This window comes from Gorilla gorilla, chromosome 3, assembly GCF_029281585.2.
Source record: "Gorilla gorilla gorilla isolate KB3781 chromosome 3, NHGRI_mGorGor1-v2.1_pri, whole genome shotgun sequence".
Lineage (NCBI taxonomy): Eukaryota > Metazoa > Chordata > Mammalia > Primates > Hominidae > Gorilla > Gorilla gorilla.
This window is the reverse complement of record NC_073227.2, coordinates 206612065-206639237: the sequence shown is the minus strand read 5'-3', so window position 1 is coordinate 206639237 and position 27173 is coordinate 206612065. Positions and strand designations below refer to the sequence as shown.

The 27173-nt window shown below is 39.8% G+C and overlaps 1 protein-coding gene across 23 annotated transcripts in view; it reads left to right on the top strand.

Moving 5' to 3' along the window:
* Positions 1–27173, top strand: part of SORBS2 (sorbin and SH3 domain containing 2) — a 226850-nt gene that overhangs the window by 151669 nt on the left and 48008 nt on the right. For 6 of the 23 annotated variants that reach the window (XM_055384909.2, XM_055384913.2, XM_055384914.2 and 3 more), the window contains 5 exons: positions 3105–3277; positions 7981–8047; positions 8898–8942; positions 11073–11262; positions 13940–14054. In XM_055384909.2, the coding sequence (XP_055240884.2) occupies positions 3105–3277; positions 7981–8047; positions 8898–8942; positions 11073–11262; positions 13940–14054 (590 nt within the window). The other 17 variants (XM_055384906.2, XM_055384907.2, XM_055384908.2 and 14 more) reach the window with 7 other exon arrangements.

The following is a 27173-nucleotide window of genomic DNA, read 5'->3' as shown; positions in this document are numbered from 1 at the left end:
CTTGAACCACCGTGTCTTCTTTGACACAGACAACGCACCTCCTTCCCCAGCACTGATTCAGTATTGAGAGGCTATGATGCTGTTCGTTTATTCAGGGATGTTTTATGTCACCATCCAGCCTGTGCGTGGTGGAACTCAGCTTCTGAGGTCAACCAAAGCTCTATAACTATAAAACTTTAAAGGTAGCCGCGGGACTTATTAAAGTCTAAATATATCTGTGCCTTCGCTGATGCTATGCCTGAGGATCATCTGTGAATCCTACAATGATGTCCTTTTAGAGTTAAGAAAGTAAAACTGGCTTATGCCAAAATTTTGCCCTTTAACAATCAGCCCATAGTGTGGTGTTATAATGGAAGTCCATTATATCTAGATTGTTTAAAATGGAACTATGCATTTACACACATACAAAGGAAAACTCGACAAATTATTCTAGCCACAGCTTTTTCCCAAATAATTATTAACAAAGCCTGACTCTGTCTCATTGCCTGTCTTAGTGAATGCAGTTCTGTCCCTATCCCCACCCAACAACAACAACAAAAAAATACTTGAATGTAGATAGGCTTTGATTTTAGAATATATTGATAAGTAGATTTTACATATAAAATATTCTGCATGGGAAGAAATTCCCAATGTAAACACTGAACAAATTCCAGCTGGCCAGTGCTGTGATAAGGTTTCGGAGGAATATGTACATCTACCTTGCCCTAGATGAATGTTACATTTAGTTTAGGACGAAAGATTGCTAAGATGACAGCTAGTGGACCATATATGAGAATAATAAAATAAAGGTTAACTTACATTGCATAAGGTATGGGTTCATAGAATGTAATGGATCAGATGTGAAGGCAGAGTTGATTCTCTTGCTTAGAGTAGGACTTTGCACATGCTGGTGTTCAAAAAACATTTGTCGCTAATAAAAATACTAGTATCATGGAGGCCCACTCAAGTCTTTTTTGGAATTAAATAGAAAGTCAATTAGTGTCAAATATCTCACCGTGTCTTAATAAGGACTAGCTTAGCCGGGCGCGGTGGCTCACGCCTGTAATCCCAGCACTTTGGAAGGCCGAGGCGGGTGGATCACGAGGTCAGGAGATCGAGGCCAGTCTGGCCAACATGGTGAAACCCCGTCTCTACTAAAAATACAAAAAAAAATTAGCCGGGCATGGTGGCGGGCACCTGTAATCCCAGCTACTCGGGAGGCTGAGGCAGGAGAACGGCGTGAACCTGGGAGGCGGAGCTTGCAGTGAGCGGAGATCGCACCACTGCACTCCAGCCTGGGCGACTGAGCAAGACTCCGTCTCAAAAAAAATAAAGAAATAAAAATAAGGACTAGCTTGAATGTTATTTTCACATTCAAGGGGCCAGTAGCAGGGGGAAAGAAACTACAACCCGGGACTTCAACCACCATGTCTTCTTTGACAGCAGCCAGCACACCTCCTTCCCCAGCACTGATTCAGTGTTGAAAGGCTATGATGCTGTTCGTTTATTCAGGGACATTTTATGTCACCATCCAGCACATAAACTGCACATAAAGCAGTTTTATAACTAGCTTTATCCATTCTTCATCAAAAAATGTATTAAAAATGACTTTCTGATGCAAACTAAATTGAAAATAGTCATAATCATAGTAATAGCAGTTACAAATGTTACAATGGATTTTACCTCAGAGAGATCTGAATTTTAATTACCCTTATATTGATGAGTTAAAATTTCTTAAAAAGCTTACTTATGGCCGGCCACGGTGGCTCACGCCTGTAATCCTAGCACTTTGGGAGGCCAAGGCGGGCGGATCATGAGGTCAGGAGATCAAGACCATCCTAGCTAACATGGTGAAACCGCGTCTCTACTAAAAATACAAAAAATTACCCAGGCATGGTGGCACGCACCTGTAGTCCCAGCTACTCTGGAGGCTGAGGCAGGAGAATCGCTTGAACCCAGGAGGCTGAGGTTGAGACCACACCACTGCACTCCAGCTGGGCGACAGAGCGAGACTCTGTCTCAAAAAAAAAAAAAAAGCTTATTTTATATAAATTTTTCATGAAAAATACATTTATACATGATATATATCATATACACATAATGATATCAATGAGTCCCACCCTGAAACATGAGAATTTTTTTCATTTCCACCTTAAAGGACTTTCTGAGTGGCAGTCCTGACAAACCATGACATAAAGAGTATATACAAAGTGTCATTCTTTGTCACCAACATTTTCAAATTAATTGCAGAAAAATAGAAAGGCATATTATTAATCATACCAGAGGAATGGTAATAATGATGATTTTTAAAAATTCCTGTGTACTAGGAGTAAATGGAATATATACTGCATGTCTGTACTCTGTTGCTTCTGAAAGTATTCTAGAAGTTACTAAAAAACATGAAGAACTTGATAAGCCTCATCTACATTATATCCTTAGGGCAGTTTTTGTCATCAAAGAGTAAAAAGTCATAGTTTTTGATATTCTAAGGTAAAAATGCACATAGGAAATCATACGAATAATTTTAAAGCATTTATTTATTCTGAAGCTTTCATGTCCAAAGGCTTGGATGTGAAGATTTTTTTAAGTGATTTTTGGTTTTGCTTCATTTTTATGAAATCACTGTTACTGACTCAACAGTCATGTCTTTGTCTAGAAATACATTTCAAAACTTATAAATAATAGTAGTAGCAGTATCACAAGAATGATGTTGATGTAAATGATGACCTGAGGGAAATTACTGAACTTGTCTCAGCTCCTGCCCCTTATCTATAAAACTGGTTCTTGCTCCCCCTATCCTGCCCTCCCTCAAAGATTACTGGAAGGATAAGAAGAGATAATGCATTTAGAGCACTTCCTAACTCAGAGGCCTCCACACAGTCATTTAACAAATGCCATTCTTCCCTCAGCCTTCTTCATAAAACGGTGAGGCCCTTGTTGGTATAGGTCTGTTCCCCGCACACCTACAGTCTCCACCAGCTCAGATGGAAAGTAAGTGAGTTAAAAGGGACAGTGATGGCCATATGGTCTCTGCGTTACAGTTGGCATAAATATACAACAAGACACATGAATTTATGATTCCCTGTGCAATGAATACATTCCATGTTACCAAATTTTCTGTGCAGATTCCACAGACACGTATCCCCAGCATGCGCAGTCTCTGGATGGCACCACCAGCAGCTCTATCCCCCTGTACCGATCCTCAGAGGAAGAGAAGAGAGTGACAGTCATCAAAGCCCCGCATTACCCAGGGATCGGGCCTGTGGATGAATCCGGAATCCCCACAGCAATTAGAACGGTAGGAAATGCCAGCGTGTGCGTCTGTCTGGGGCTGTGCACAGACTCCACAAAGGACGGATTGTCCACGGCTTTGTGCATTCCTAGGGTCTTATATAAGGAAGATTGCCCTCCGTGCCATCCGAGTCCTCATGAATGTTATGCTGTGTGTGGCAGAGAAAGAAAGCTGTTGATGGGAGAGAATTACACAATCTGTTTTTCCATTTGAATGAAACATCATGAACGTTGCGATTTTGTTAAATGGTAAAACTATGTTGTGTGGTTTAGTTTGTTTGTTTGTTTGTTTTTCTTTTACCTTTTACCAAGGAGGCTTAGGGCAATAGAGAGAAAAGAGAAGGAACAAGACAATGGAAATTCTTTGGCTGCATTGAATTCCCACATGCCTTGCAAATAAACCAGTGATGTGTTCGTTTTTTGAAATAGATGTGTGTTAACACCGGGAGATTGGAAGCTGTGATTTGGGAGTTGGGAGGTGAGATGATTGGAGTGAAGAGAGTTAATGTCATGGAAAGGAAAAGCTGTCTGAAGAAAAATACACATTTTAATGTCCCTCTTCAGCCGTGCCTGCTGAGAGCTCTCCTGGGATGATAAGTGAAAGTGTTTGGATTTTTTTTTAAGTTTTAAAACTCTGCCAAAGCATTGCTCAGTGTATCTGGGCAGCCCCTTCCGGCAAAACGCAGCAGTAGCAGAGGCAGCTTCTGAGAGCCTGGGCAGGCAGCAGCTGGCTGACCAAGTCCACTGGAAGAGAAGGCTTGTGCCAGCCGGGAGAAGGAAGCCGGGGACAGGATGAAAGCAACAACACCTTTGCAGGTGAAGCTGGGGGCCACGCGGGGAGGGACCGCAGCTGCATATACTTTGCAGCAAGACCCATGTAAAGCTGGGGTGTGGCCAAGAGCTGCTCCCCTGGAATGCAGACCTGGGCAGCCACGACAATAAGGGATAGAGGCAAAGAATGGGAAAGAGAGCAGGAAAAAAAAAAAAAAAAGCCGTGGTAAGATTGGAAACAGTCAAAAAGAACTAACCATAAAGTGTGGGGATTTTCTTCTCTCCTTGACTTTACATTCTTATATGGGGATTATGTGTTTTATATACAGACAGAAGAGTTTAAAATGGATTATTCTCAGCATCTATATTACAATTGGAAGCCAAAAAGTAAATCTGTACAGCAGTTACTGGGGTTTTAGACTCTTTAGATTGAGGAAATGTTGAATGTGATATGACATTCTAACAATCTGTCTTGAAACTGACGATTGCCATATTTATGTGCCAAAGAAAAGTTCAGGGATTATGACCAATATTCTTCATTTTATGATGATTACATGTTTCTGGTGATGATGTTTTCTTGTTCATTTCCCTTCTAAGATTTCTGGCTCAAAATGGTTAAATTTGAAACTTTCTTCTAATTATATAGGGATAGACAGTCAGACAGAAATGGTGTCATTGGTTTTGTGTAACTGGCACTTGAGGCATAGTATAGACAAAACTAAGAAAGCCCTGATTCTATGTAGTTATAGATTCTGTCTGAGAGGATTTTATCAAAGATATCTGAGTATGTTTTTAGGTCAATAAATGATATATAATGGACATGCAAGCCTGATCCATGTTTTCGTCCTTTATAAGACGTAATTTCCTTAACTAACCAGACTTTGCCTGGTTAGTTTCAAAAGGAAAAACTGAGATGCTAGAGATGGTTGATGAAAATTAAATCATCTTAAAATTTTTAAAATGTTTATCAACTGCCAAATCAAAAGCACGTTTGGGTATGCATAAGCAAACACACTAAACATTTAATGCCAGTTTCCCTTCTATAAAATAGAAAACACAATATAACCAATGCAGAAGTTCCTTATAAGGAACTGTAATTTTTATGCACAATTGTTGTCTTACTTGGACCTTTAAAAGTTGACAAAGAATGTCCAGGTCTATGAGGACTCTCCTCTTACACTGACTATACAGCCCTCCAGAGTACATCCCCATGTATAGCTGTGGTTATAAATGTCAAGTCAGGCAGTCTCTGAGCCACAGCAGGCCAAGACTCTCCAAGGTTGTTTTTCTTTCTCGTGTGTAGAAAGTAATGATGATCAGATTCAGTGTATTTGCCAAAGGCGGTACTGTCACAATGTACCATGCTGCAGTATCATTTTAGACAGCCAGCCTATGCTGAGGAAACGGAATTTTGTAAAGTCATCCAGAAACTCTAGAAAGCCAAGAGTCAACAAACAGTACTTTTGAGCTATTTTAATGCAGGGAATCGGCCCTCCAGATTGCCCTCTCTCATGTGACCTGGGACATCTATGTGAACCTTTCAGTGCTGTTCTTCAAAACAACAAAAATCTCCAGGGCTCAGCTCCCATGAGATTGTGTCATTAAGGCCAGCTAGTTAAGTGAAATACAAGATTCTTTTCTTCTACTTCCAGTATAACACTTGTTTGAGTATTTTCAAAACTGAAAAGGAGAAAAAAATAGAACAGAGTCACTGTATGCTGCTATGTAGAAAATATGTCTTTTTTTTTCTTTTTTGAAATCTCTGCGTGTTAAATCAGTGCAGAGTTCTGATGTTTTGAAAACTGTAGGAATGTAAAAATTCAGGTCTATTTAGTCAAGGTTGTAGAAAAAACAGCATAGTGAATTGCTAGTAGCTATTTTTCATGCAAAATGATTTTACATACAAAAGTAAACTTCCTGAAATTTGAGTAGACTATTTTCTTATTCTCAGCCTTAGGCATAGCGATCTCCATGATGGCATTTACAAAAGGAACTTTAAATGCTTAGAGTGCTTCTTTTAGAAAGGGACATAGAGTTTTAGTATTTTATTTTTCCAGCTTCATTTTTCCCTTTGCCAGCAGGGCATTTTCTGGCATCTTTGTGCTCACCATATAAAGCTAGCAGATGGCATCACTGTGAGATCCTACCTGATATAGGCCCTCCAGCAAGTGAAGAAAAAAAAACCTGTCTGTCAAGATGCATTGCCATATACAGTGATAGGACTTACTTAGTAGCCTTCCTTGTTGCCATCAGCACGTCCAGGAAAACATTTTTGCACAACGTTATGTTGTATTTTCTGTTGCTTTAGTACAGTAAAAGAAATGAAGTTTAATGAAAGAGAAATCAGTCCTTTATAAAAATGAACTTTCTTGAAAGATACATGTTTAGCAACTTTGAACCAGCAAATAATAGACCCTTGCTTCACCACTGCAATCCCTTCCACCATGTCCTATCCTTTGGCTGAATATTCAATCAATAACCTCAACTCTTCCATGTAGAAAGAGCTGAGAATGAAGAGCTGACTCACAACGAAGTCAAGTGGCCCTTAATGTTAACCTGTATTTGGGGTGATTTTTCAGAATAATATATTCTCAGAGGTCAAAATAAATTTAGATATAGCACAAAACCATTAATGTCCAGATGAAAAACGCAGTGACCACATTTCTGGGGAAAAAAAAGATCAGGCAATAAAATCTAACCCAAAGCTCAGTCTACTAAGTATAAGAATGCTTTCGTATCAATCCTAACAGAATTTTTTAAATCGAGATCTGTCTTGGAAAGTCTGGTGTGTTTAGTTACTATAAGCAGAATCATCAAGCCTGTTGCCCAGGTAGCTCTCAGAGAGTTGGGGTAAGATCTTGCCAAGCAAAATCTGTGAGTATGATTATAAAAGCATGTGTCTACTTTTACAGGTATCCAGAAAGGCAGAGCTCTATCCAATAGGCTACGTTCATTCATTATTTCATTCTACAAATATTTGCAGTTCCCTAGTGTTATTATTTATTGAGTAGTTATTATATTCTAGGCATTGTTCTAGGTCTTGTGTATACATTGTCTCATTCGATTTCCGTAACAATCCTATGACTTAGATATAATTATGTCGTTTTAGAGAGGAGAAAACTGAGGCTCAAGAAGGTGACATGACTTGCCCAAATTCGTATTGCTAGGGTGTATTAAGCAGCAATTTAAGGAACCAAGATTTGAATCTTAGTTCAAGACTCTACATTAATTTCTTCTCTCCACTACAGCCTACGGCTCCCCTCATGTCCGAAGCCTGGATCCATAAGGACTTCTACTGTCAAGGAACCTACAATTTTAGCAGAGCAAATGTTGTATACACTCTGTTATCATATTAACGTTTTTGAAGCAATATCTACATTCTTAAATTTTCTGTAGGACTCTGGGATGCCTACTACATTCAGTATTTTAGTAGCTTAGACTAGTAAATAGCAAATTTATTTCTCTAGAGCCACGCTGATCAGAATACAATTTGAGTCAAAAATATTCCCCAGTTAATTCTGAAAACACTGTCTTACAGAACATTCAATAAAAAGCATCTAAGGATAATGATCATTATCTACCAAAAGGAGTTAAACAAATTAGTACAACAATAACTTTTATTAAGTGAACTTTATATAAATATATTTGTGCAAATATCAACTCTCTAGTGCTGGGTACAGCTATAACTTGAAAAAATAAAACCATAGCATCTAATGTTCCAACTCAGCCTAAATTCAAACACAAGGCCATATGTTTACAAACTGCACACATAACTAAGTAAATTGCTGAAATTGTCATGAAGCCATAGCAAAGAGTCAGAACATTTTATCACAGAATGGGACTTTGTTATTAAGAACATAAAATAGAGAAATGAAAACACTGAGAAGCGATGTTGATTGGAAGCCAGTTTGTAACCATTGGACGCTCTCTTCATTACAGACAGTTGACCGGCCCAAGGACTGGTACAAGACGATGTTTAAGCAAATTCACATGGTGCACAAGCCGGGTATGTCTGCTGCTCTGCTTTCTGATGAGGTCCTTGTGGGTTGAAGGGAGTACATTCGTCTTTTGCATCGGTTTGATTCACACACAATGTCAAGACCCCAGCAAACTCCGTGTCCCCTTTCTTTTCAGCATGCCTCCTGTTCTCCTTCTGTCACCCCTCCGGTGACAGATCCCTGTGCCTCTGCCTCCCACCTGAGCTGCCAAGAAGCCTCCCCATGGAGGACAACCAGGCACTCTGGCCTCAGCCCTCCATCCTCCCCTGTCCACAGTCTGAATTGGTGTGTTGCCTGGGTGAAAAACACATTGTTCCTCTGTCCACCCCTGTCTGCTCTCATCAGGAGAGTGAGCCTGCGCAGGTCTGCCTGAGCCTGCTCTGTAGACAGGAGACCACTAAAGCACTTAGTAAAGGAAATTTGCGATCCAGAGCAGAGAGGGTTCTGGGGAAGCGAAGACAAGGGCCTGACTTTGCATGCTATGAAGAGGGCAGCAAGACGAATATGTTACAGACAAAAAGGGCAGTTTGCAGAGGCCTGTGGTGGCACACACCTGTAATCCCAGCTACTCAGAAGGCTAATGTGGGAGAATGATTGGAGCCCAGGGGTTGGAGGTTTGGAGGCTGCAGTAAGCAATGATCACACCACTGCACTCCAGACTGGACGACGGGGTAAAACCCTGTCTCTTAAAAAAAAAGAGAAAAAGAAAAAAAGAAAAAAAGAAAGAAAATGGCATTATGAACTAGGAAAAATACATTGCTTTTCTAACAAATGTCTGTTTTTTGTCTGAAGTTCTGCTGTCTCGTTATCCTTTGGTGACAATCTATATTACCATAATATTTATGTTTCATTTTCTAGATGACGACACAGACATGTATAATACTCCTTATACATACAATGCAGGTAGGATGGGTTTCCTTGCTCGCAATGACTATTTTATGCTCAGCAATGTTTGGAAGAACTACACAGTCACCTTTTTCCCCCTTCTGTTTGAGCACATGTTTTCAGTTCATATATTAGGAGAAGGATTTCTTTTCTTTTCTCAGAGCATGCGTAACAAAAGGATTGACTTTTCTCATGGAAATGAGAACTAATACTGGTTTATCTCATTCATTCCCACTGTTGGTTTATTCTCAGCTTCAGGAATGTTTAACCAAAGTGTGAAGGATAGGCTGAAAGGACACACTGTAACCCAGGGTACAAAATAAGATAAAGATCTTTTATCAGCAGAGAGAATGATTACAATTGTGTAAGATCTTTCAGATACACTTCACCAAAAACAAGTCAAACAAAGTATTCTGTGACCTTGTCCCTGCCTTTTGCTCCAAAATGCAACCATTCATTGAAAGAGTTTAAAAATCCCCCTTGGCGGGGCCACTTTTCTGACTCAGAATTGCCAGTGGTCACAATAGAATGGCTTCAGTTCCAGGCACTGCCACTTGGATTGGCGAGCCTTGGTATCTCATGCAGGGGTCTGCAGGCTGGAAGAAGTGACCCCTGACAAATGTTTTTCCCTTCATCACTTTCTCCTGAATGTTGCCTCGGGATTCTGCCCAGGGCTCCTCTCCCTGCCCAGTCACAGGCTCAGGACAGGTGCACAACTATTTTTTTTCTTCTTTCTTTAGACCAGGCTCGGAGGCTGGCACTGCTCCCCTCCCCTTCAGCAGCTGCAACCTCACTTGGGGTCCTCTGGGCAGCCTGGGGTCGCATGATCCTCCTATTCTGCACCCCTGGAGACCACATTCAGGCCCGTTAACTATTTGGGATTGTGCTTCTATCTCCAAAGACAAATTGATAGAGGGAAAATCAGTAGAACAAACTCAGCAAGCCCTCTGGGTTTAAGTCCTGGCTCGCCCCACTGATAGCTTGAGGCCCACGAAGATGTTTCCCTTAATTTCATCCCTGCTCCCACGCCCACCAAACTCACCTCCTTTATTTAGCTCAAAAGTTGAAGTCCGACTGTTGAATCCAAGCAAAACTGTAAGCGTAGATGTTGTCTTTTTTCATTTGCTGTGGAAATGTGCGTGGACTTTCAGGAGAAGCGAACGGGTACAAATAGAATTAGCTCCAATGATTGGGTGCAGGAGAATTTAGAATTTTTATAACTGTTTTAATATTGAGGTTTGTGTCACATTAGTGATTAGTGAGTGGAACAGCAGTGACATATTACTTTGTACAGCCCTACAAGCTGATCATTTGATCAATGGACGAGTCAACTGCAGCTAGTCTCTTTGCTCTCTACTAACCGTGCAAGCCACGGCTTCACACCTTGCACTTTTCTGCCTTTTTTTCTATACCATCCCTGCTCCCCTCTTGCCCTGCTCACCGAAACTCACTCAGGGCTGACTCTGGACTCGTGGGTTCCATAATACCTTCTCTGAGCAATCTACCACCTACTAACATCCTTTAATTCTTACTATGTGTTTTCTTCATTTGGTCTTTATTATCTTTTACCAATTATTTTCCATCATAATTCTATTTGTGTCTGATTTTCCCAGGTGCACTCTAAGCATATTGAGGACTCATGTTTCCTTGTACCTTGCACAGCACTTTATAAACACAACTGTGTGCAATATTTTGTTTGACTACAATTAGCATGTCAATTTTCATATGTAAATCAGCGTTTTTAAAGTATTAGAAGATATTTGGAAACAGTTCCGTTTTTAATCTTGCTCTGAAAACTGAACTATTTTCTTAGTGTATACAATTGAAGAGAAAATTTGCTGAGTGCTTATAAGTCTATTCCTAGTACCAGTCTGAATTATTACTAGTTCTGAAATAATTGACAAAGATTTACTGTAATCAGGGCTTAGGTACAGAATAAATTTGTAATTAATAAATTAATGGAAATTAGTACATTAATATTAATAAATTAATAGGAAACTACCTTCTAATGTATGCATTATGAATATGCTTATTGATAATAATTTCTATGCAATCATTGGCTATTTCGAGGGGGACAAATAATTTAATTCATTTTTAAGAGGTTATTTGCTTCTGTTTTTTGTCTGCTTTTGTTTTTTGTCATGTTAGGTCTGTACAACCCACCCTACAGTGCTCAGTCACACCCTGCTGCAAAGACCCAAACCTACAGACCTCTTTCCAAAAGCCACTCCGACAACAGCCCCAATGCCTTTAAGGATGCGTCCTCCCCAGTGCCTCCCCCACATGTTCCACCTCCAGTCCCACCGCTTCGACCAAGAGATCGGTCTTCAACAGAAAAGTAAGGCATTTCCCCCCAGGGTGGCCTATATTTAGCTTAGGATAAAAATAAGGCTACATGGCATCCAGTAGAAGAATCAGTGCACCTGTCACAGAGAGAGTGGATGTATAATCTTGTTAGTCTATACATATACCATATTGACCTCCTCTGCTGGGATTGTAGCAAATGTTTTCCCTGTCTTGTTTCATGATACTGGAGTGCCCTAAATTAGACTTGAAGTAATATGGACACATTTTCTGCTTTTTGATCAATACATACATATAAGAGACAAGTAAATAGAAATAAAGGACATGTACTTCCTTTGGTATACCAGGTTACAGGCTATGCAGTTCATTTTCTGTTTTCCCAGGTCTATTAATAAGAGACATTTTTGAAAGCAGGGAAAGTTATTCAAAAATCACAATGAGGCATTAGTTAATAAGTGTCTGTGACTTGTTTCTACCAGTTTTTCAAGCTAATACGAGTTTTCATTTCTCCACTGAAATATTTTTATACAAACTACCCACATGAAAATAAAAATTTATAAACACTTTTTTATTGTGTTATTTTTACTGGGATTATGACTAATACTTCTACTTATAGGTAACCTTCATTGAGCGCTCATTACAAGCCAAGCACTAGGCTAAGTGCTTTTTCTGTGTCATATCATTTGATTCCGAGAACAACCCAGTGAGATACTTTCTATTTTAAAGAGGAAGAAACTGCAGTTTAGAAAATGGTAGGAACTTACTCAGCTCATGCAGCTCGTTATGTCCAAGCCAGGGTCCAAGCTCAGCTCTGATTAAACCCAAGGTCTATGCTATCCTAGCAATTAATAAATAAGAATATAAAAATTATTTCTTATTAATACTGGTTATTAAGTGTTATCATACCCATTCCAGAAAAATTGTATTCAACACCCTATTGTACCATTAAGAGTAATTGATGATCAGGCCAGGCGTGGTGGCTCATGCCTGTAGTCCCAGCACTTTTTTTTTTTTTTTTAAATGGAGTCTCACTCTGTTACCCAGGCTGGAGTGCAATGGTGTGATCTTGTCTCACTGCAACCTCCGACTCCCGGGTTCAAGCAATTACCAAGTAGCTGGGATTACAGGCACCAGCCACCACGCCCAGCTAATTTTTGTATGGTGTTTCACCACCTTGGCCAGGATGGTCTTAACTCCTGACCTCGTGATCCACCCACCTTGGCTTCCCAAAGTGCTAGGATTACAGGCATGAGTCACTGCACCCAGCCAGTCCCAGCATTTTGGGAAGCCATGGTGTGTGGATTGCCTGAGGCCAGAGGTTCGAGACTGGCCTGGCCAACATGGTGAAATCCCATCTTCACTAAAAAAAAAAACAAATAAAAATTTTATAATAGAGTAATTGATGATCATATAGGGCACAGCATCCCACCAAAACACTCACATCGTGTGTGAAAGGGGTCTCATTTTAATACCAATCTCCTCAGGATGAATTATGTGAGGCCTTAAAATTGAGAAACAGTTTTCTAGACACAAATTATCTTTGTCATCAAAAAATAACCAAAATTAACGTTTTGATTTAAAGGTATTACCCATCTGATATGTTTTGTTAAAATTAAATATCTCATTAAAACATGATAACCTCCTAAAAAATTCCATATGGCTTTCATATGTATTATCTCATGTAATGCTCAAAACTCCTCTGCAAGGAAGAACAACACATTATTGCTGTCTGTGTTTTACACAAATGGAAAAAAATGAAGACTGAGAAAGTTTAAGGGGTCTTGCTCCATATCACTCACGAATTTAGTAGAAAGCTAGGGCTTGCCCCTAATTCTGTCTCTCAGAGTGTTTCTATTTCCAACGGGCCATGGAGCAAGAATTTCATTCCATTCCATGGAAGCAGAATTACCCCCATCTACAGTCAGAAAATCCTTCCTCCTAAAAATCATGGCCCCTGGGAGGCTGAGGAGAGAGGATGGCTTGAGGCCAGGAGTTTGAGTGAGATGGCAGCGAGCTATGATCACACCACTGCACTCCAGCCTGGGCAACAGAGGAATACTCTGTCTCGAAAAAAAAAAAAAAGAAGCCTTCTTCTTTAGCTCGGCAGCCTAGAAAAGCTTAATTTTGTGAAACCCTTTTTTGAAGCTTTCCTTCGTAAGTCTTCTGACAGCCTCTTGGAAGATATTCCTTGGGGGAAAAGTGCTGGTTCCCATGAGTGAGATGTTTGACTCTGGTTTTTCAAGGCTCACACCAAAAGACGACCTCCTGTTCCACACTGCCCGCTCTGGTGCACGCCAACCCACATGACACTGCTGTGCTCTTCCCAAGCGATGATCCCACTTCAAGAAATAAGATCAAACATGGTGTGTGCATTACTCCTTGTCACTTTGGATCAAGGATCACAAAGGTCACAAAGTGATGGGTTAAATGCTCATAGTTCAGCAGAGCATACTGCCACCTATTTTAAGCACAAACATACACAGCTGCCATTAGGAACCCAGGGACTCACTCTCTGCGCGTCTACAAACCCCTCATGTGACTTTTGCAGCCAGTGGCGGGGGAATGTGGTATTTTTCACAGGTTAACTTTTTATCCTGAGAGATTTTTTTAAAACTATGCTAAAAGTAATGTTGAAAACAGATAACTGGTTTTACACAATTGCTTTAAGCAAAAAGAATTATTTTAATGTGTGATTTGTTGTTTATTTCTAGGCATGACTGGGATCCTCCAGACAGAAAAGTAGACACAAGAAAATTTCGGTCTGAGCCAAGAAGTATTTTTGAATATGAACCTGGCAAGTCATCAATTCTTCAGCATGAAAGACCAGTAAGCACTTGTCATTAAACAGAATATGCCATCTCGCTGGGCTCCCAGGGCTCCCCAATAAACCTGAATTTCAGATCCATTAGCAATTTTTGTCACAAAGGTAATCACTTAGAAATCATGTTTATTTTGTATCATGATTTGTACATCTCATCTCAGAATTGAAAGATACATGTTCTAATATATTGTCTTTACTGACCAAATACGAGTGTGTGTGTGTGTGTATTTATATATATATATACACACACACACATGCAGGTGTATATACATACACATATGTACACATGTGTATACACACACACATATATATATTTATATGCAAGATTCATTTGCATGTAACTATAACTGTGCCTAATCATTAATCAGAGTTTAACTTTTAAAAAAGTTCATAAATGCAATACTTAATTGCTATCATAGCTTGCTAATGAGAAAAATCATTAATTAATCTCCCCAATATCCATGGACCCAGGCAGTTCTATCCCTTGTTTTCCATATTGGCTTTTTAATATTTCTTTGGATGAAGGGAGAATTTTCCAAGTGCCCTTTTCATAACAAGTTGTTTTAATTGCTTCTTATTAAATCCCTCCTCAGGTTACCAAGCCTCAAGCTTCCTGATTGATTGTCATTCTAATGGATCAAGATTATATTTCACTTTGCAGGATTTTTTCCAATTATTTAATTATATGCAAACAAAAATATCTATACCCTTAAGAAGAACCACTTGCCTCCTCGAAGCGCAGGTTCACACATAGGTCTTCCCTTGGCCTTCTTTGGTTTTGATTCCCCAATACTCCCTTGCATGTCCTTTGCTTCCGCTCAGAAATCAGTGCCCTCAGGATTTTCTTTGAAACTCTACAGTTCCTCTGCATCTCTTTCCAAACCTACTTCTAGGAAAACATTTGCAATCAATTGCAATTTACTCTCATTTTTGCTTTAAAAGAATTTTAGGTGTCAGTGAACAGGAAAAAGAGAGTTTTCTTTGTGGAGCTCCTTCAAGAGTCTCCAAGAAATCACACTCATATATAATCCAAGGCCAGCCCTGTGGTTTAATTGGAAACTCTAGCCTTGCCACACCCAACATGAGTGTCCTTGATTTAGTTTTTGAAACCCTGTGTTTGTGGTTGTGTTCTGGAGAAGCATGTTCAAAACCTTATCATCAGATAATTCATACATGATAGTTGTCTAAGCCTTCTTACCCTTTCTTTAAATAACTCATATCTTTTAGAGTAACAGGACTACAAAAGAAAAACTGAAAGAAAAAAAAAATCACTGATTTGCAGGCACCATTGCAAACTTGTAACCCATTTGCTAGTTTCTATGATTGAGTATCATGCTACTCTGAAATTTCCAGAATGAGAATTGAGTGAAACACAATGTCATCATTGCAGAAAATTGAAAACAGTGAAATAATACATCTCAGATTTAAAGTAAATAACAAAATTTTAATGATCTTTCTAGTAATTTATGAGACTCTTAGGATAACAAACATGGTAATGGTACTGGAATGCTTTGGTAGCCGTGGTGTCAGGAAACAGGATTGGTTTTAGATGCTCTCCCACCACGATGTTTCTATTATTTAGTCATTCAGTAAAACTGACTGAGCACCAGCTACATGCCAGGCTTTACGTGAGGTGCACAGCGGGGAACAGGACACACTCTCTACCTTGAGGAACTTCAAGTCCATCATTTAATATCTATGCAAGACTAGATCTGAGTTTGTGCAAAGTAAACAGCCTCTTATATGGTTAAAACAGACGCACACCTAAAAAACCCTCCCTTTGCTCCCTTTAGGGTTTATACATTGACCCTATCATTGTTATTGAAATTCTCACATTACTCTTGTCTTTGGGTTAAAAAAGACTTTAAAGACTCCTCGTTTTACAATAGCAATAATAATAGCAATAACAATCATTGTAAGTCTTTATTGAGCACTCACTGTATGCCAGGCTCTGTAATTAGTAATTTATGCCTTATCTCATGTAAAGTTTCCAACAGCCCTATTAAGCAGACACATGGCATTTCCATGTTACAGATGAAGAGACTGAAACACACATTAGCTCACCTTGCCCCAGGGACACATAGCTGGTGGGAGCCAGAATTAGGAGTTGAGCCCAGGCATACTCATGCTGCCTGGTGCACTTGGTCGCTGCTCTACAGCCACTCCCGGTGTGGCTGAGCAGGAAACACATTGAAGTAGTAGTTATTTGATTCGCTTATTTGATGATTTTGCAGTATAAATTAATTTATTTATTGGCTAATTTATAATAAAGTATACTTGATTTACTTTATCAGAAACTTAGGCCCTAAGTAGTTACCACACAGGACCAGTAGATGTGACTGGTTGTAAGACAGGAAACTCTGGAGCCATGAGTGTGACAGAGATTCGAGTGTAGATAGGTCTCTGCAGCCACAGGAGAAGATAAGTAGAAGGAACTTAGAAACTTGGAAGGAAATGAGAATGGCTATCTTATGGAGAAACAGAAAGAACCAAAAATGTTAACCCTCCTAAACAATTTTGGAGAGGACCAGCCTTAAGCAGAATGGTTTGAGCTGGCCATATGGGACATGTTGGCCAGCCTTTCCAGTGTAGGACCAGCTCATTATCTTTTTAAAAAAATTAGTCCTGACTTTGTTTCAATTGCCTCTATAAATTAGAAAACAAAAAGAGCCAAGTGGGCCGTGGTGATGTAGAGACTGGCCGCGTACTGATATAGTTTACATAAGATTCTGATGTGTTGAAAATACAGGCTAGAGGTTGAAGAGCAGGCGTGCTGAATGAGAGTGGCGTCGCAACGATGGCCAGCGCTGAGGGGTATCAAGGTCTTATTCATGCATTCTCATGTCTTTTGACTCCAAGATGGCTTGGAAGCATTCCTTTGCTCTTTTCATTTTCAATTTTTGAAAAATATACACAACACCTGGGCAATTCTGTGTTGCTCTTTTGAATCTCTACGTGGCCTCTCCATCTGCCCACTTTTCCAAAGGGTAATCTTGGGTTTTCGCCTCTCCTGCAGTGGACTCAGCGTCGCCTGCCAGGAGAAGTGCCACTGCCGCTCCTCTCTTCTGGCCCACAATTGTCCGTGCCTGGACTACAGTGACAGCCACCTGATTCATTTCCCTACCTCTCCAGTCTAGTCTCCACACCACAGCGAAGGCAATCTTTAGAAAATCCTTATAAAACCTCCAGCTCAAAATTTTCTCTGGCTCTTCACTGTCCTTCGAGCAAAATCTGAAACCCTGAGCATAATTTATAGAAGACCTGTGATTGGGCTCCAGCTGACCTCTCCAGCCTCATCTCTCCTCCCACCCTCCCTGCCTCGCTAGGTTCCAGCTGCACAGAGAACTTTCAATTCCCGCCTTGCTGGGCCTCTGTAAAGGCTGCACCTCCCCACCAGGAAAAGCTCTCCCCACCACCTCTTCCTTCACATGGAGAATTCCATCCCATCCTCCAGGTCCCAGCACAGTCCCACCTCCCCCAGGGAATGTGCCTGACTCCTCTGCATTAGGTTGGAGGCTCTCCCTGCTGTGTGGCCATGGCACACTGTGTTCCTCATGAGATCTTGAGCTTCTTGAAGGCGAGGGCTGTGGCTGGTCCACCAGTTGTATCCCAACACCTGGCACAATGCCTGGCCTGTAGTAGGTGTTCAGTGAATATGCATTCGTGGAATTTCTAAGTGAATGAAGGAACACAGTTTTCACCCGTGCAGTCAGTGGAAAAAGTTGATGAGGGACTGAATCCTTGTTCTGTTGCTTATTCATGAAGCCTATATATTTCTAGTGCAAAAGGCCCAGTGGGTCTCAAAACATTCTTGGAGGGGTTTGACACACTGCTATTAGTAGTGACTCATAATTCCACGATTCCCTGGGATACAGAGGAGGCAGGGGGGTAGTACTGTTTGAACGAAAATCTTCCCAAGACCCTGGCAAAGAGATCTTCCTTAGGAATCAGTGGCATATGCGTTTATGTTCTTTAACAAGGAAAGTAAAAGTGAGCGCACTTTTTTGAAGCTCTTAAATACTCATGTGACTGTAAATTTAGAAATGTTAATTAATTGGGCCTAATGTTTGATCTGGAAAAGTACTTAGCTGTCACCAGGAATTTGCCTTGAACTGACTCGAACCACAAATCAGAACCGTATTTCCACAATTTAATTTTTCCATGAGACAATCATAAAAACTCTGCTGGGATTATATTACTAAAACCTTTACATCCCATTGCATTGGGTATGTTTGTAGGTGAGTAATGTTAAATTTTAAAAAAAAAATTTAATAAAGCATTTGTTTAGGACCTCTGTATGCTTGATAAAGTAAAAAAAAATATGAAAATGTTACCCTAACCTACAATAACTAAACTTGAACATAATGATAAAAGCAGAAGAAAATAGTCATTGAAAACACTGTGCAGAGTTGAAATGCAATTTAAACCCTTAATGAACTTAAGCTTCTTTATCAATAAAGATTGTCAGTCAATACTTAACTATAAAAATTTAAGGAGTTTCATCTGATGACCGTTAAGAATTATCCCAACTAATAATGTATATAGCATTTATTGTGAAACCACAATAAATATAAAACATGGTAGTCAATGTCATTAAAACTTAAAATGGAATGAGCATAATCTGAAAAACAAAATAGCCTGGCACTTCTTTTTGTTTAGAACAACGTATAGAAAGCACATGCCTCACTGAGAATACTTAGTGGAATCTCGATAACCACAAAAGCAATTAAATGCTTTTAAATTATAGAAAACACTAAAATTTTTAAAGTTGTTCACCCTTGGTAGCTTTTAAGTAAGGATCACTTGTGATTTATAGTTGTAGCTTTTCTTGAACACGTCCTCTTGCATTGATGACACAAAGTTAGTTTTAAACGGAGGTTTGCTGGTGGTTTTATTTTTTTTTTTTAATGAAAAGAAACAACAACAAAAAAATCACACCAAGGTTAGAAAGATGCATATCAGTATCTTTGCTCTTTTGCCTTTTATGAGCAATTAGAGTAAACCATAATCATACTTCCTAAATGAGTTTCTGAGTGTTAATATTAGTGCTGTACTCAAAGGAATGTCCATGTTCCACATGGAAAGTGTTAAATTACTGAGATTAGTGATTTGTGTGTATATCCACCTGTTGACTGACCATCTGTATGTGTGTCACTGTCTGTTGCGAGGCTTCTGTGTTCCTTAGCAGTGCCTCCAGATCACCATAGGACATTTAATTATTGCATGACTTAAAAGATTCAATAGGGCAAACACAGCAAAGAGAAAATTCTAGTTCTGCCACTAACACTTCCTTTAACACAACTCTGCTCAAACGTGTGCCTTTCATTGCATTCCAAAGTTATCGATAATTACCAGCTATCATTGTTTTGAGTGTTTTCTCTGCTAATTTCTATTGGCATGCATTCTAGATAGTTGCCCATTGTGACTATAAATTGACTATTTAAATAAACAAAAGCATAATTCATGGAAAACTGCCATTCTAAGGTATGATGCAAGATGGTAGATATTCTGCTTCCTTTTCCATATTCTATCATAGAGATGCATTACTATAAATCAGGACTTGGTATATCCATTTGTTACATATTTTCTTAACGTGGGAGTCAAAGTGAAGCTACATAGCTAACAAGTCCTATTCATTTAGTAAGTTGGCTGCCCTCTGCTGTTCATAATGTTTCTTAAACAGATTCGTTTCCTCTTAAGAGAAGTTTCTATCTCCCCTTAGCAAAACAAAATACTATTCTTGAAAGCAGAAGTTATAATAATCAATTAATAATATCATTCAGTGTGTAACATTAGAAACTATGAAGTTTAAAAGAGTCAGAGATTAGTTTTCCTGTAGAAGAAATAGTATGTCTCTCTAAACAGAAGAGAAATAACTGGAAATTCTCTCTCCTGTCAGTTACCCTAAAAACCAGCTCCAGCAAAACCATTTCACGAATAATTATGCATCTATAATGATCTAAATAATAATTGGAGAAAAATAGTATTTTATTGACATTAAAATCTCAATTAATACTATTGCAACTATTGAATCAAATATAAATTGAATTAAATTTTTAAATTCAACAGAAAATAGCAAATTGATTACTAGAATATTTTATCTCTACCAATTTCACTATTACTTCTGAGGTGTAAACCAAATATAATACGGGCATAAAGAAGGAAAAATATCTCAAGATCTCTAGGCATTTTCCCGTGTCTAATAGCAGGATGTTCTCTCTGAATTTATTTATTACAAAAATAACATTATGACAATAAAGCAAAATAATATTTAAAAGAAAGAAAAAACAAACAGTCGCAATACCAGAACACCATTGTAGTCGTTTGTGTATGTGTGACTTCATTACTGTGTTCATGCAGAGACAAGCTTTGTAATACCATTGTAACTACTGTACAGGTGCGTGGTTAGATTCCGTTTTGACTGCTTGGTATCTCATTGTGAGCATTTCCCAGGGACACTACACAGTCTTTATAATTATGATCACTACATCTTTTGGATAACTTAGGCTTTTGCACTATTTTGTCACGATGCCTCAAACTTTTCTATCATTGTCTGTAATTACTATTATAATCTTTTATTATAAAATATTGAAACAAAGTCACATCACTAAAAACACTGTGAGTATAATTTATTATTAAGTGTAGACTGTGTATCATTAGCAAAACTTGTAAATGCAACGAGTCAATAAAACAGTAGAACAATGTCAAAATCATGGCTTTTGTTGGAATATGGAACATTTCAAGCTCCCAGCACTGCGAAGGTTACATAGCATTTTTTTCACAACCAAGATGTCGCTATTCAATTTAAGTCCCTGAGTTTCTTTAAGAATTGTAAGCAAATGATATTGAATTGTTCTGAAGCAGTGAGCACTTAATAGTCCTCCTAGAATATGTCTTGGGAGTCACAGCTCCTCTCCTAGCCAGAGTGAATGGCTTTTAGGGAACCATATAATTTTTCTTAGAATTTTTTTTCTGACTTAAGATACTGTACTCTTCAATTTAATTAGTATTTAATTAAATGTACCACATTTAATTGGTGTCATATAGTAATTATCAAAGAAGTAATAACCTGTATATACTACTTTAAGCTCTTAGATTTACTATAAAATCAGCAGCCTAAATCAATCTAGTCAGCCATGTATTATTTGAAAATATTAAGGACACTGCTGGGTAAGGTAAACACTCTACATCTGTTTTCTATTACTAGAATAATTGTATGTATTTTCTCCAACTGTTTATATTAACACTGCTAGTTTTTTCATCTTAAAAACAACATTCAGAAACCTCTGCAGGGAAGCAGGTCAATTATAAAACTGGCTTTTTCTCTAAATTAGAACATCAAGGAAACCAAGATGGGATTTTACCCCAAGCTCCCTCCCCTTCCCCGCCATCCACGGTATTGTGAAAAACCAGATCCCCCTCTCAGCTCAGAGCAGGCAGCCGGGAGGTGAATCTTGGGGATCCACTCCTGGTGGGCAGGGCTTCGCAGCGGCCCGGATCGCTCCCGAGGCCTCTGGGTCCCTAGGGACACTTCGCCGCCCGGAGTCCTCTCCCCTCCCGGCCTAACGCAGGCACAGCGCGCTGCCAGGGTGTCCTCGCGGTTCCGCCCAGAGCCTCCATCTAATGAACCAGTTTCTGCACCCCTCTCTCTTGCAGCCCCCTCTCCCAACAACTCCGACACCTGTTCCAAGGGAACCTGGCCGGAAGCCTCTTTCTAGCTCCCGACTCGGAGAAGTCACTGGTAGCCCCTCCCCTCCGCCCCGGAGTGGCGCCCCCACACCAAGCTCGCGCGCCCCGGCTCTGTCTCCCACCCGGGTGAGCTCCTTCCTTCCTTACCTTTCTTCACGCCCGGCAGAGGTGCAGGTGCAGCCCTTGCTTGCTCAGAGCCTGGCGACTCCCACTCCCCCGGGTCCCGCTCGTACCCACCCAGGCCCCAGAATCTTCTCATCCACAGGCCCCTGAGAGCCCCCCAATGCCCTGTCCCCCTCCCGCAGCTCGCCTGTCTTCCCACCCCTCCCGCACCCTTCCCCATCCCAGGCTTACCACCCGCCTGCACCCGAGTGAATTGTCTGCAGACTGCGGGCTCCCATGCTGGGTCTGCTAGCCACCAATGAGGGCAGGGACGATGAAGTGACTCGCCCAGAAGAGCTACTTGGTGACTGGGTTGAGCCTATTCCAAACATCAGGCGTGCCAGCCAGACCCAGTCTCGCTGCCATACAGAGTGGTCCATAGTTCATGCCTCAAGCATAAGTGGATCAACTCAAGCAAGAGTTGCCCACAACTTATGCCAATCAGAAACGATGGACACAGGAAACAGCTAGGGACCCCCTGCCATGGAGCTCGCCTTCACATCCTCATGTTACTCGTTTTACTTTACTTCCTCCGTTCTCTCCTGCTGAGGTTCGTGGGGTGAGAGTTGATGCATGTTTGCGTGTCAATGCGCGCGTGAGTTTTTCATGCCACACAGCGTTTCCCTCACTTTGCTCAGTGTGCCTTTTCCTTCCCTTTTCCTTCACATCTGCTCTAGACTGATCGCATAAATCCAGATGACATAGATTTAGAAAATGAGCCCTGGTATAAATTCTTTTCAGAACTGGAGTTTGGACGCCCGGTAAGTGAGGCTAGACTATTAATATAAGAAAACTAGGAGTATACTGTTTGATTTCTAAAATACAATTATCAGGAGACGTGGGTGTCATTCAGAGAACAAAGGCCGAATGCATAATGTATACACAAACTTGGCACAGCGTAGTCCAGGTTCATTTCTGTACCAAATGGTCAAATGTGCTCAGACATTTCCTATGTGGTTTGTAGGTCATTCATTAAGATTTCTTTATATCTAATTCATTACAAGTTCAAAATGTTGAGGTAGTTTCTGTGATGGAATATTCAGACAATTATTACAGCTGTATAGAAGATTTGTATTTGTTTACAGTCTATTTGGTCTAGTTCAAGCAGAAGAGCACCTTGACATTGAGTCCTGTTTGCTGAGCAAACATCAGGCACCTGGAGAGTGCGGGCTTCTGTCTTCATTATCTCCTCGAGGCCTCCTGATGTCCCGCCAAGAGAAGAAAATGGGGACTGGAGGGGTTAAGTAATGTGCACAAAATAGTAAATGGCAGAGTAAGAAGTTAAACGCAGAGCCTGTTAAAGAAAAATGAAAATCTCTGGGCAGTTCTCACTATAGTATACTGCCAGAGTAATCCCACTACAAAATACAGTCACGTGTTGCTTAAGGATGTGGACGGGTTCTGAGAAATGTGTCATCAGGTGGACTTGCCATTGTGCAAACATCGCAGAGTACTTACACAAACCCAGATGCTAGAGCCTGCTACACGCCTAGGCTGTGTGCTATGGCCCGTTGCTCCTGGGCTACAAACCTGTACAGCAGGTTCCTGCACTCCATACTGTAGGCAACTGTAATGCAATGGTAGGTATTTGTGTACCTGAACATATCTAAACATAGAAAAGGTATGGTAAAAATGCAGTCTTATAATCCCACAGGACCACCATCATACATAGGTGCATCGTTGACGGAAACGTCATTATGCAACACATGACTGTACCTAGCTTACCATTAGGGATATAAGGAAAGAAAAAAATCAGGAAGTCCTGTGGATCTTAATTTCCAGACTTGCTAGTGAAAGCTATCACAACTTCTCTAATCCCCAGACTCCTGCCAGAGGAAGCCCCGAGGTTGGGCCTTATTGCTTAGCCTGTTTGGGATAAAGAGTCAAATTGAGGCCAGGCGCGGTGGCTCACGCCTGTAATCCCAGCACTTTGGGAGGCCCAGGCAGGCGGATCACGAAGTCAACAGATCGAGACCATTCTGGCCAACATGGTGAAACCCCGTCTCTGCTAAAAATACAAACATTAGTTGGGCATGGTGGCAGGCGCCTGTAGTCCCAGCTACTTGGGAGACTGAGGCAGGAGAATCGCTCGAACCTGGGAGGCGGAGATTGCAGTGAGCTGAGATCGCGCCACTGCACTCCAGCCTGGGCGACAGAGTGAGACTCCATCTCAAAAAAAAAAAAAAAAAAAAAAAAAAAATAGTCAACTCAAGGTTCAGTTAACAACTTCCCTGATTAGGAACTGTATCCACCAACAGCAGTGCATTTGATGTGTGTCAGTTACACACGTTTTTATGCGTTTTAGACTCTTAAATAACATACCAATTACACTGATAGTTTTTTTAGAAATCAGGATATAACCATTTCTATACCATATGCTGATTTATATACTTCTATAGTGACCATATATGGTTTACTGATTGGTGATGGTAGTCTCGTTTGTCCATTAAACTGCAAAGGAGACTTGATTAGACTCAAGGGAGCTTATTGAACTTAATCAAAAGTGACTGTAAATGAATATAAACCAAAGACTTTTTCTTAGGGTTATTATCTCATAGGAGGAATGTTTTCTCTCATTTTTTCTCATTTGTATCTTAGTGTGAATGTAAATGTATTTTATTTCAAGGAAAAACATTCTCTAGCTTTATTTTATATGTATTGTTGCTGTTGGTTAGAAAGTTTATAGGGACGGCCAGGCGTGGTGACTCACACCTGTAATCCCAGCACTTTGGGAGGCTGAGGCAGACGGAACACTTGAGGTCAGGAGTTCGAGACCAGCCTGGCCAACATGGTGAAACCCCTTCTCTACTAAAAATACAAAAATTAGCTGGGCATGGTGGCGTACGCCTGTAATCCCAGCTACTCAGGGGGCTGAGGTGGGAGAATCACTTGAACCCTGGTGGCAGAGATTGCAGTGAGCTGAGACGGTGCCACTACACTCCAGCCTGGGTGACAGAGTGAAACCCTGTCTCAAAAAAATAAAATAAAATAAAATAATTCAAAAAGAAAGCTTATAGGGACTATTCTGTACTGAGCCTAAGTTATCAGCATTTTCCATAATCATTTTCAGCCACACATGGAAACTCACCAGCATGCTATCCACTTGCTCCGTTAATGTTTCTTTAATTTACCTTGCATTCCTCTGTGGCCAGAGACTAGGAGTGCTAATTAAATTTGACAAAATGAATTTATAAATATACTAATTGAACACTAGCGAATTTTCCCAGTGCTTGAGAATATTTGCAGACGTTGCACACTTCCTCCCAGCTGCCCCCATTTTGCTCCATTCATGTCATTCTGTTTGTGTAGCTGGTGCTGTCAACACTCAATTTCTAACTGTTGTCACCTTTTCCACATGTTCATTCCTTGCTGCCATTGACTCTCCTCCATTCCATCCCTACACCTCTGCTTCTGTGGTGCGTCTACACCCAGCCTCCTAAAAAGCCTCTGGACTATGTTCAAGATCATTCTTCTGGTGTTTTCAATGAGGTAAAAACACGTTATTCTCTCTTTTTCAGATATCTCCCTTAGAGGCTGTGACTGTGATTCTGCACATCTGTGTTTTACAATTCTCTGTAATGTCTAAGCTATTTTTGAAACAAAAATCTATCTTTGCATCATTATGTTGCATCCAGTATCATTGCCTGGACATTAATTATGCCAGAGTTGTTGGCTATCTCTGGACTCTGGGTGAAGAATCATTCCAACCACAACTGCTAGTTATACTATTCTATGTAGTTCTGGTATTCAGCAGTGTGAAAATTAAAAATCAAAAGTATTAGTCTTAGTGCATATATTAACCATCTCTTTTTATAAGACAGAGTAAAATACTACTAGAAGGCTTCTTAGAACCATTCTATTATAATGCTTGGAGTGTGGATAATCAGATGCCTATGTCCCATATACTTCTAAAATTTATTTTTATTCTTTCATTTTCCTAAATACAACTTACGGATTGTATTATCAGTCAAGAATAGGGCTGGCAAATACCTGGAAATTGTGTATCACAACTTCCCAGTTTCATACCCATGACAGACATGACTACTCCTTTTCAACACTGTAATCCAGGCAGCCACTATAACAAATTATCATTGGCATATAAAATGAAATGCATTTGCAATCTCTACTTAAAAGCCTATAATAATCAACTAGGTGGAAAAATTATGGCAGCCAATGTATATTTTTATTTGAATCAGAATTTTATTTGAAAGAGAGAATGATACAGGCAGAAATGATTCAGAGTCAAAAGCTTGTGACCCTGCTCTCTGCAAAGAAAAGCAGAAAATTACTTTAGAAAGTGGATAAATGACTCATTAGAAGACACAAGCAGAAATGGCACTGTTTTGCTAGCCATCAGCTATATAAAAGCCTCCTTGCAAGGAACTCTTAGAAGCAACTAGCATGGGAACGAAGTAAATAAACTGTTTTTTTGCACAGTAGTTGCTCTGTGGTCTTAAGTGAATACTATAACGCAATAAATATCTTATTTTCATTAAAAGTCTTAAATATGTGCAACTGGGAAACACAACCAGTAGAACCTTTGTGTTGTAGGAGGTACTACTGACACATAGTGGTGACCACTGGAATTGCAGGTATAGAGTCTCAAGGAAATATGCAAATTTCTAGCGTCTCAACTGGCAATTTCAAATTATTTACCCTGTGGTAAACATCAGAGTGTGTGTTAAAACTGAGAACTGATCAAAATATTTATATATTAAATAAAAGGTAAAATAGAGTAATCAGGAACATTCTGGGTTATTGAATTCAGTTATTTCTAAAGGCTTACATTTTATAGCCAGGCAGGCAGGCATGTAATCTGAAGAAAATCAAATAAAACAAGGGGTTATATTCTGTATGTTATGTTACCTTAATATCTGCAGAAAGAGTCTTATTTCAACATATGAACAACCCAAGAATTTATTTTGAAATTCAATGTGGTCAGATATTTTTCTCAGATATTTCTAGGGTGTTTTTAAGGTAGTTGGTTCATAGATAACTGAAATGGAATTTAGAGTGCATCGTGTCCAACTCACTCATTTTTCAGTTAAAAAAAAAGTAGAGTGCAATAATTTTAAGAAATAAGTCCAAAATCACATGGTAAGATAGTGGCAGAAAAAAAAATATCTCTCTCTTAACCTTCATTTCTGTGCTATTTCCTTTATATCACGCTTTTCAGCACTTCCAAGACATATATTTAGAGGATAAATCTTTTAAAAACAAATTACTTACTTAATATTATTTCTTGTTAACTATTGAATTCCTGTGAAAAGAGT